This window comes from Trichechus manatus, unplaced genomic scaffold (genome assembly GCF_000243295.1).
Source record: "Trichechus manatus latirostris isolate Lorelei unplaced genomic scaffold, TriManLat1.0 scaffold00037, whole genome shotgun sequence".
NCBI lineage: Eukaryota > Metazoa > Chordata > Mammalia > Sirenia > Trichechidae > Trichechus > Trichechus manatus.
The window spans coordinates 15,328,202-15,339,696 of NW_004443973.1; the positions used below are offsets into that span (position 1 = coordinate 15,328,202).

The following is an 11,495-nucleotide window of genomic DNA, read 5'->3' on the forward strand; positions in this document are numbered from 1 at the left end:
GAGTATCTTAGATGGCTGCTCACAGGCTTTTAAGACCCCAAACGCTACTCACCAAGGTAGAATGTAGAACATTTTCTTTATAAACTGTGTTATGCCAATTGAGCTAGCTGTTCCCCAAGACCATGGTCCCCACAGCCCTCTGCCCACAATTCAGTCTTTCAGGGGGTTTGGATGTGTCTATGGCGCTTCCATGACTTTTTCTTATACAAGTTGTGCTGGCTTCCCCAGTATTGTGTACTGTCTTACCCTTCACCAAAGTTACCACTTATCTATTGTCTATTTAGTATTTCTCCCCAACCCCTCCCATCCCTCGTAACCAACAAAGATTGTTACTTTTTGTGTATGAACTTTTTTATGAGTTTTTACAGTAGAGGTCTCATACAATATTTGTCCTTTTGTGACTGACATTTCACTCAGCATAATGTCCTCCAGTTTCATCCATGTTATGAGATGCTTCACAGATTCCTTGTTGTTCTTTCTCGTTGCATAGTACTCCATTGTGTGTATGTATCATAGTTTATTTATCCATTCATCTATTGATGGGCATCTGCCTCTCCAACGTTTGTTATTTCCAGTGTTTTTGATTCGTGCCAGTAGTGCCGGGGTGAGATGGTATCTCGCTGTGGTTTTCATTTGCATTTCTCTAATGGCTAGTGATTGTGAGCATTTCCTCATGTGTCTGTTGGCCACTTGAATGTCTTCTTTGGTGAGGTGTCTGTTCATTTTTTTGTCCGTTTTTTAATAGGATTATTTGTCTTTTTGTTGTGGCGGTGTTGGATTTTCTTGTAGATTATAGAGATTAGACCTTTGTCTGACTTGTAATGCCCAAAAATTTTTTCCCAGTCTGTAGGTTCTCTTTTTACTCTTTCACTGAAGTCTTTTGAAGAGCACAGGTGTTTGATTTTTAGAAGATCCCAGTTATCTAGCTTATCTTCTGGAGTTTGTGTGTTGATGGTTATAGTTTGTATCTTGTTGATGCCATGTATTAGGGCCTCTAGCATTGGTCCTGTTTTTTCTTCAAAGAACTTTATAGTTTTGGGCTTTATATTTAGGTCTTTGATCAATTTTGAATTAATTTTTGTGTACGGTGTGTGGTATGGGTCCTGTTTCATTTTTTTGCAGATAGATATCCAGTTTTGCCAGCACCAGTTGTTAAAAAGACTGTCTTTTCCCTATTTGATGGACTTTGGGCCTTTGTCGAAGATCAGGTGACCATAGGTGGATGGATTTACATCTGGGTTCTCAATTCTGTTCCATTGGTCAAGGTATCTGTTGTTGTACCAGTACTAGGCTGTTCTGACTACCGTAGCTGTATAGTAGGTTCTGAGGTCAGGTAGTGTGAGTCCTCCTACTTTCTTCTTCTTCTTCAGTAGTGCTTTACTTATTTGGGGCTTCTTCCTTTTCCATATAAAGTTAATGATTAGTTTTTCCATCTCTTTGAAGAACGTTGTTGGTATTTGGATTGGGATTGCATTGTATTTGTAAATTGCTTTGGGTAGAATTGTCATTTTCATAATATTGAGTCTACCTATCCATGAGCATGGTATGTTTTTCCATTTATGTAGATCCCTTTGGGTTTCTTGCAGGGGGGCTCTTTATTTAAATAAAAGGAAACCTAAATGAAATATAGGAATTAGTTTTAGAGAGATGAAACATTTCACATAATATTCTACTCATCAGCATTACAATTTAAAAATGGAATAATTAAACTCAATTAAATGTAAACCATTGCAGTTTTAAAGCTCTGTCACTTTGTATTCTCTCTAGGTAATGGAGATGGAAAGGAAGAAATGGGGAAAAACATGACAGGGAAGCCAATGTGTTTTTGCTAAAGCCCAAAGACGGAAAGATCTTATGCTTATCTTAATATTCCTAATTTGCACAATGATTATAATATAGTCCTTTAGATTTAAATAATTATTTTTAAAAAGGAAATAATGGAATCAAAGTTAATAAAATTTGACTTAGGAATTTCTCATTCCAAGTAACATTGTATGAGTAAATGTTGCTCAGTTTGGTATTTTATTTTAATACTTAACTAAATTCTGCAAGCCCAAGCATTGGCAAATCCTTTCTTTTTCTCATTTTGAGGGAGAAACCCTGATCTTACCTTTTGCAAATTGGGAGATGTTCTATCTTATGTTACAATGTAAAAAGGTATACTTACATAAAGGAGTTATCTCCACCTTGTGATCTCTTATAGTATTGATTCTGAAAATTGAGATGTTTTCATAAGGAGCCTGTGCTTCCAAACTTTTAAGTGGGGTGACTCACCGAAGGTCTCATAGTTACCTGGTGACAGAGCTAAGGCTATAGCCCATTTCTCCTTGCTCTCTAAGCCATGCTCTTTGTTACCATAAATGGGGTCAAAATTAATTCTGACAAAATTAAGTTCAGGATAAGGGGAAGCCTGTAGGCTAGAGGCTCTCCCAGTCTCTGATATCTAAGTATCTCTTTCAGTGAAACTAGAAAACAGGGCAGAGTGCATACCAGATCAAGTCAGGGTCAAATATTAGATATCTGTAATTTCATCACAGCCAATTATCATCTAGGGTTTAGCCATTGATTAAGAGATAGGACAGAGACAGGACTCATGAAAATGACTAGCAGCATTTGCTCATTTGGAGAGTCTCTGCTCCTTTGTCATATTTACTATTTCTAATCAAGAAATCTTAAAAAGCATTATCAAGGCAGGAGACCACTAGGGTAGGAGTGCAGAACTAGTGCAACAAAGAGTAGTCAGCAGGACATAGCATTGAAGCAGGAAGTTAAATTTTCACCTGGCCTATACAAGGAGGCTTAAGGAAAGAAACTGGGCAAAACAGAATCCTTACAGTAGGTGAACAGTCAATATTTTTTAAATACATGTTTTTGCACATAGGCACTCTGGGCATAAAAGCTTCATTCATTCTTTCATCCACTAAACATTGACTGCACAGCTATTCTGTGGCCAGTAGTATGTTAGAGATATAAAGATAAATGAGAGCTACTGTCCCTCTCCCTGCTGTGGAGTTGCTGCCAGTATACACCTACTCCTCACGTACCGACTCTCTTGTTATCTAACATTTTGCATTTACGACAATAGTAAAAATCTACTACCTATTTTGCACATTAATGATGTGCGTCTGGCAGTAATGAACGCTAAAGTGCAAGGCAAGAGTAATGCTGGCTGTGATGGTTAAGGTTACGTGTCAACTTGGCTGGGCCATGACTGTCAGTGGTTTGGCAGTTATGTAATGATGTAATGTATTTTTATGAAAATAACGTGCACCTTCTACGTTTGTTTGCTGACATGCCCTACCCCCATGAGGTATTTTCGTAAGTGCCATTATGCCAATTTTTTTTACTTGTTGCTGTAAAAATAAAATTCAATCGTGTATCAATTATTCAGGGACAGATTTTCTAGTGTTTGCATCATTAAGGTTTGACTGTTGAATATTTTTCAGGGGGTTAAAGAACAGTTTCCTTTAACATCAAACTTCTATGGTAGGGGGACAAAAGAAAGCTATTTAGATTAATTGATTTTGCTTCTTATCAGTTTATCTTGGAATGAGAACTGCTGGACAAAAATTACTTCATATTGCTTTCAAATGTCTTAAATGTTATTGTTTAAGGTTAGGGATACTGTCAGATCAGAATAACAGGGAAATTTTCATCATGTCACGCTGTAGGTGGACCAACCTTGGGGCAGTGTTTCCATTAATGAGGAAGTTTAATATTACTTGGGAGTCCCTAGCACATTGTTTACTCTTACACACATGAGCTTACTGAGTTGGAATAGACTTGACAACAACTGTTGGTTAATATCACTAGGAAGCAGGCAGAATTAAGTGAGTGCTAATGCATTTTTACAAGTTTCTCAGTGTACCCCTAAATAGTACAGCACAGTTGGCAAGTTGAAAACATACAATTATAGCATCTTAGACATTTAGCAATGGAAGGCATCTTGGACATGCTCTAAGGGTCTCAGAAACTGGGCTTTGTTCACCAATATTACTTAAGGAGTATTTTTTAAAACACAGATTCAAACTTATACCTACTAAATCATAATTTCTGGTGATAGGACCCAAAATATGTATTTTAATTATCTCCCCCATAAGTCTGATCATCAGCCTGGTCTGGACATCAACAACTGTCTAGAATTGTGAAGGATCTGATATTTTGCTCTACTTTCAAACTGAGAAGTTAGCTTGGCACAATTTTATGGATGTTGGCAGAATACACAAGAGCCCTGGGTCAGAAACAAAAGACTTTACCAGTCACGACAATAACAGTAGCCAGAATACAAGAAATTCACTAGTTCCCTAACCCAACCTCCCATTCTCACAAGGTGATGCAAAGACAGTCAGATGATACCAGCAAATGAAGTGAAGTGTATTACACGAGAGTAGTCCTGAGTTTGAGGAACCCCAATCTTTTAAAATAGGCAGTAAGCACATCTGCCCTTTTCTTAAGAGGAAGACACTATCTCTGTCTTCCAGGACTGTTTGCTGTACAAACATCCTTGAAAAAATAGTCAGAACAAAGGCAGTCAATGCCTCTGCTCACAAGACACACAGAAATGTGAGCGATGCATAGAGAAATGTCTCCCCAGAGCAACCTAGTCCAGTTCCCTCATTTTGAGGATGAGGTAACTAAAGCTCAGAGAGCTAAATTGTTTGGTTATACATTCCACTGATAGCAGTTTGGGGCCCAGACTAGAAGCTCATTCTTTCTATGCCTGTTCCAGTTACGCCTTCCTAGGCATACTTCTTCCTCTCTAGCATCGATTGCTTGGAGTGAGCAAGCTGTCAGAGATGAAATAATTGAACAGAAAGATTGGCTGCATGAGTGAGTAGTAATTAATGACAAAGTGTAAATGTGGAGGGCAGGCCAAGAGAGAACTTCAAATGGAGGCAATAATAAATTCATCACCAGTCTGAGCAGCCTTCCTTCATTCTATTTGGCTTGAAACTATGATGAAATGGACACAACACAGGTTTTTATTAGAATTGGTAATGTGATCTTTGACTGTGTAAGCAAAAGGAAAGTATTTGAAGTTCCTTGCTGTTGCCTCAGCTGCCTATAGGGCAAATTTTTTATGAAAGAGAGCACTAATAGTTTTGTAGTTAATTTGCTATAGTATATATATATATATATATATATACACACATATATATTTTAACAGAACAAGCAAAAAACTTCAATAGAAATCTATATAAGCCACCTAAAATCCTTTCTCAAACAAAGTGGGTAATAAATTTAACAAATTATTGAATAAATGGATCTGAAGACCAAGCACCAATTAATATCTATAGCAAAGAGAAAAATGATGGTAAAAATGATAGGTTTCAGTATGTAATATTTGCCTTTGAGAGGATAAAAATTTGCTAGCTTCTGACATTTTAATGACAATTAAAGAGGTCAGAATAGGAAAATATTGACTGATTTTTACTCCTTGTTAAGAAAATGTGAATTTAGAAATCCAAGTAGATTATCATTTACTTCTGGGTACTAATTAAGGAAAGTCTTACTGAAAATGTGGAAATGATAACTGTTGACATCACATTATAAATTTTTAAATAATTTAGCCTCGTTTCAGATATACTGGCCTGACTTAGATCTTTAGCCAGTTACTAGATTATAGAGCCTTGACACTTTTGAAGGACACATCTTGAAAAATTTTACAAATCCTCATATGTGTAAATACCATTATGGCACAGTTATTTATTTATTTATTCATTTGTATCCATTTTTTAAAACTGTGCTTTAGGTGAAAGTTTACAGAACAAATTAGTTTCTCATTCAAAAACTTATACACAAGTTGTTTAGTGACATTGGTTGCAAGCCCCGCAATGTGTCAACAACTCTCCCCCTTTCCCTTTACATCCTGGGTTCCCTGTGTCCATTCATCCAGCTTTCCTGTCCCTTCCTGCCTTCTCGTCTTTGCTTTTGGGCAAGTGTTGCCCATTTGGTCTTATATACTTGATTGAACTAAGAAAGACATTCTCCACGTGTGTTATTGTTTGTTTTATAGGCCTGTCTAATCTTTGGCTAGACTTCCGGAGTGGCTTCAGTTCTATTTTTTTATTTTTAATTGGGGATTATTTTTCCCAAAGATCTAGCATATTCATTACTCCCTGAAAGTTAATTACATATGTGACTGTGAAATGAGAACTACAAACTCACCTTCAGATAAGTAGTCAGTCCTCTCTGCTCAGTCCACATCCAATTCAAAACCAATCCTTGTGAATAAGAAATCACTGCGTCTCATAGATTTTCAAGGTCACTCATAACCAATCAAATCACGGCTCTTAAATCTGCAAATGCCAGAAGATCTGCTGTCTAGAAGATCTGCTGTCTAATAAAAGAGTATGTGCAAAACATCTGGGAACACACTTGGATGATTAATATAACCCTCTTTTCCCTCAAGGACACAGACATTCTTGAGGAAGAGGACGCTGAACCCGCCCCGGTCAGGAGGATTCTGAAATTGAATGCTCCGGAGTGGCCCTACATGCTGGTAGGGTCTGTGGGTGCATCTTTCAACGGGGCAGTCACACCCCTCTACGCCTTCTTATTCAGCGAAATTCTTGGGGTAAGCAAGCATCTGGGCTAGCTTTATTCTCCTTATTCCTTTTGTTTTTCTATCAGTGGATGTTGCCATTTGTGATAAGACAACTTTTTGTTTTAATGTTCACTCTTTTTTGTTAGCTCTTTCTTTCTCATTTCTAAAAGATTAAAAGTTCCTCGAGCCTCTATCACACAGATGATTAAGAAGGCAAGGCTGAGCACTGTCATTTGGGCTGGCAGGACACTCAGAGTCATCATGCCTGTAAGAAAATGATACTATGACTGTACATTTAGGGCCAGAAGGGGCAATTTACCTATATGCAAACTAAATCAGAATGCAAAGCAGTTGTGTTGAATAACAGAAAATGATTTTAGGACCATTTTGATCTCACTGAGCAGCTAAAGTACAAAGTTTGCCTTATAATAGCTGGTGTCAGTGCGTGATGTATAATTCTTCCCTCTCTTACTGACTGCATGATTGAAATGGGGAGGTGGTGGGGAAGAGGGAAAAGAAGAGAGAAGTAAAATAAGGCATGGATAAAGAATAGGCTCATTTCAATCATTCACTTACTAGGAGTTTTGATTCGAGCCCTGGTGGCACAATGGTTAAGTCCTCGGCTGCTAATCGAAAGATTGGCAGTTTGAACCCACCCAGTAGCTCTGCAGGAGAGACTCAAGCGTCTGCTCCTGTAAACATTACGGCCTAGAAAACCTTATGAGGCAGTTCTGTCCTGTCACATGAGGTAGCTATGAGTCGAAAATCGACTCGACGGCATCCAATAACAACAACAGAAGTTTTGATAGTCTCTGATTTTACTGCTATACGGTAATAATAATAATAACAGCAAACATTTATTAGGCACTATATATGTACTTTGGAGTCCTGGTGGCACAGTGGTTAAGAGCTATGGCTGCTAACCAAAAGGTCTGCAGTTCGAATCCACCAGCTGCTCCTTGGAAACCCTATGGGGCAGTTCTACTCTGTCCTATAGAGTCGCTATGAGTTGGAACCCACTCCATGGCAATGGGTTTGGTTTGGTTTGGTTTTATATAAGCACTTCACATATAATGTTGTTGTTGTTGTTGCCGGTTGCCATAATAGATCATTTAAATGTCCTAATAATCATTTGAGGTAGGTATTCTTATTATTCTCATTTTATGAAGGAGCAAACCAAAACACCAAGAACTTCAGAGATTCCTCAAGATCACGCAGTTAGCAAGTGGTGGAGCTGGGATTCAAATCCAGGCAGTCTGACCATATTATAAGTTCTAATAGAATCTTATAATTGCAATATTAGTTATAAAAATGCTATCATGCTTTCTTAGTTGAAATTCACACATACACACACAACTTGTGAGGTCAGCAAGGAAGCAAACCTAGAACCTAGAGAACTTTACTTAACTTGTCCACGTGTGATGGAGTAGAACTGCTCCATATGGTTTTCTCGGCTGTAATCTTTACGGAAGCAGTTCATCAGGACTTTCTTCAGTGGAGACGCTGGGTAGGTTCAAACCAACAATTTTTAGGTTAGCGGCCAATCACAAACCACTTGGGTTTTCTGAAGCCCTACCTAAAGTATTTGCCAGCACATCGCACTGTCAGAGCTTACTAAATGATTAAGTCCTCCTTTTGCATTTTTCCCTCTACTTCTCTCTCTCCTGCCGTCTCTCTGGTAGAGGTCCTGATAGGAAAAGTGTCCCCACAAGCATGAGTTATACAGAAAGACCTGGATAATCCAAACTAAATCAAGTCAATTGTGTAGGGAGGGCCCCAGCTAGGGCTTTAATTTTCACACCGCCCTCCTATAGTAAGTAAGGAAAATCATGCTCAGCTCAGGAGGTAGGAAATTGGAAACACCCAAACCCACTGCCATCGAGTTGATTCCGACTCATAGCGACCTATAGGACAGAGTAGAAGTGCCCCATAGGGTTTTCAAGGCTGTAAATCTTTATGGAAGCAGACTGTCACGTCTTTCTCCCATGGAATAGCTGGCAGGTTTGAACTGCCGACTTTCGATTAGCAGTTGAGTGCTTTAATCACTGCGCCACCAGGGCTCCTTATTGGAAACACAGGTACCTTCAACTCTGGTTAATTGAATTTCTGGTTATGTGGTGCCACAAACCCTTTGTGCTGAGCATCTTTTAAATAATTATTTTATGTTCATTAATGTTCTACCCATTGCCATTGAGTCAATTCTGACGCCTAGCAACCCTACAGGACAGAGTAGAACAGCCTCATAGGGTTTCCAAGGAGCGGCTGGTGAATTCGAACTGCAGACCTTTTGGTTAGCAGCCGTAGCTCTTAACTACCGCACCACCAGGGCTCCTCATTAATGTCCCAGTAAGTACAATATCTAAATAAAATAGAAGTGTTCTTTTATTCACTCAGCAGATCCTTGTTGATTGTCTCCTATGTGGCAGCCACCATGCTAGGGACTCAGGAGTGCAGTGCCAGTGGTTTCTCCTGTCCTAATGCAGTTCCCAGCCCATAAGGGAGACAGACATCAAACAGAAAAATTCACTCATCATCCAGCAGATATTTATCAATTGCTTATTATTTGCCAGAAGCTGTTTCTGATTTTGGGGAAAGAGTGAGCAACAAGAAAATCAAGGCCCCTCCCTGCTCTTATCAAACTGACATTCTAGGGGGAAGAGGCTCTGGAAATGCATTTCAGTGGCCAATGATGTTAATATAGAAGGTGTAGGCGACCAGGTTGAAGCTGTAAAGACCTAAGAATATTTGTTGATTGTCTCCTCTGCAGGAGTCTTGCATGTTTTCTTTTTAAAATAAATCCAGGATGTCAACTTTATAAAAGCAGAGTAAAGAATATAATCACCCAACTTCACCCAAACCCTGCATGCGAGCTGCTGTAGAAAGAGTCCTGGATTCCCTGTCAGGAGACCCCTTCTTTGTGTGCCCAGGGGTCAAGTGACGTCACTTCCCTGGGCTGCAGTTTCCTCAACTATAAAATGATTGGCATAGATGACCTCTAAGATACCTTCCAGCTCTAGAAGTCTATGAAATGGTCAAGGCAGAAAACCTACAGAGAAGACGGAATGATTCAGCCTGTAACCCTCCTAGAGCTCGCTTGGTTATTGGTGGTAAGAATATTCTCTGTGATTCTTCAGATCACAACCAGAAGTCCTAGGACAGGCTTAATTGCAGGACTAGAGGAGCAGTGAACTACTTAGTGACATTCAAAGTCTGCTCATCACTGAAGTTCCCACAGGGCTGTATTTTCAGACAGAATGATGCTAAACAAACTTTACGATTTTTCCTCTTTGATAAAGAAGATTGTTTCTGTTTGTCTCTTAGCATAATTATCACATATTCATCAGTAGATTCATGATATTTTCATCTGGTAGGGTATAATCATCATCCACATACTAGCTTGTTTTTAATTGCACTATTTTCATTCCAACATACCTAAAGGGCATGATTTTCCCATTTGTTTTATTGAGACCAGAGTGTAGAACATGTACCCAGTCAATGACTGGACACATTAGCCTGGTTGCTAATGTAGCTAAGTCTCAATATACACGCGAGGCATAATTTATCTGATTCACTTTCTCTGGATCTATTTGATTTGGAAAATGTGCCAAGTATTCCAAGCACAACAATTTAGATGTAGCATGCCGAGAAAAAACATGGGCTTAAAAGTCAGCCAGCCCTGGATTTAAAGTAGATCTTTGCTCTGTACTAGCTGTAAGCAACTGGGCAAGTGACTTACCCTTGATGAGACTTAGTTTCCTCATCTGTAATACGGGATAATAAAATGGACCTCATTGGGTTGTTTTGATGACCCTAATTAAGCAAATTCTAATTTAAGATAACATTGGTTAAGCACTCATTCAGCATCTGGTACCATAACAAGAGTTTATAAACATTAGTATTATCCTTAAGCTTGTTAGCAGCTGTCAAGTTGGTCCCCAACTCATGGTGACCCCATGCACAATGGAACGAAATGCTGCCTCATCCTATGCCATGTCCATGATCAGTTGCAGTTCAGACGATTGTGCTTCATAGGGTTTTCATCGGCTGATTTTCAGAAGTAGGTTGCTAGGCCTTTCTTCCCAGCCTGTCTTAGTCTGGAAGCACCACTGAAACTTGTTTAGCATCATAGCAACATGCAAGCCTCCACTGACATCTCAATTGCACAGATGGGTGGTGGCTGTGCAACTGAGGTACTTTGGCTGGCAATCAAACCTGGGTTTCCGGCAAGAAAGGCGAGAATTCTACCACCGAAACACACTGTTCCCTAAACAAACTTACTCGTATAAAAGTGGCAAAGATGGATACTCAGACTACAGCTAATCTAGGAACAAAGCAACCTAGCTGTAGCCTGAGCATATACCTTTGCCATTTTTGTAACGATAAGTTTGTTTAGGGGACAGTGGCAGTTCAGTAGCAGAATTCTTGCCTTCCATGCAGGAAACTACGTGAGATTCCAAGTCTCATGGAATTCTTTGGGTTGCATTTTGACAACGAGAATATACAAAAAGCTATGAAGCTGAATTTTATGAAAAAAAGATTATGGATACATGTCAAATCTTGAACCGGACAGTTGTATGAGTTTTAACATTAGCCAAATATTTTTTAACTTTGAGAAGGTGGATAATACCAAGAGCCAAGAGAGCATGCCCAGAAGAAAACCACTGCACCAGAATCTGAAAAATAGGAATTTCCTTATCCAATAATTACCACTAACTAGCTAAATAAACTTGGACAAATGACTTGAGGCTTTGACTTTAGTTTCTTTTTTTTTTTTTTTTTTTGGAATTTTTATTTTTTATTGTGCTTTAGATGAAGGTTTACAGAACAAATAGTTTCTCATTAAACAGTTAGTACACATATTGTTTTATGACAATGGTTAACAACCCCATGACATGTCATCACTGTCCCTTCTCAAACTTGGGTTTCCTATTACCAGCTTTCCTGTCCC

General features: G+C 38.9%; 1 protein-coding gene across 3 annotated transcripts in view; it reads left to right on the forward strand.

Annotated features, from left to right (window-relative positions):
* ABCB11 (ATP binding cassette subfamily B member 11) overlaps nt 1–11,495 on the forward strand; it is a 103,107-nt gene that overhangs the window by 68,748 nt on the left and 22,864 nt on the right. For all 3 annotated transcript variants that reach the window (XM_004375546.2, XM_004375544.1, XM_004375545.1), the window contains one exon: nt 6,413–6,577. In XM_004375546.2, the coding sequence (XP_004375603.1) occupies nt 6,413–6,577 (165 nt within the window). The remainder of the gene's footprint in view (nt 1–6,412; nt 6,578–11,495) is intronic.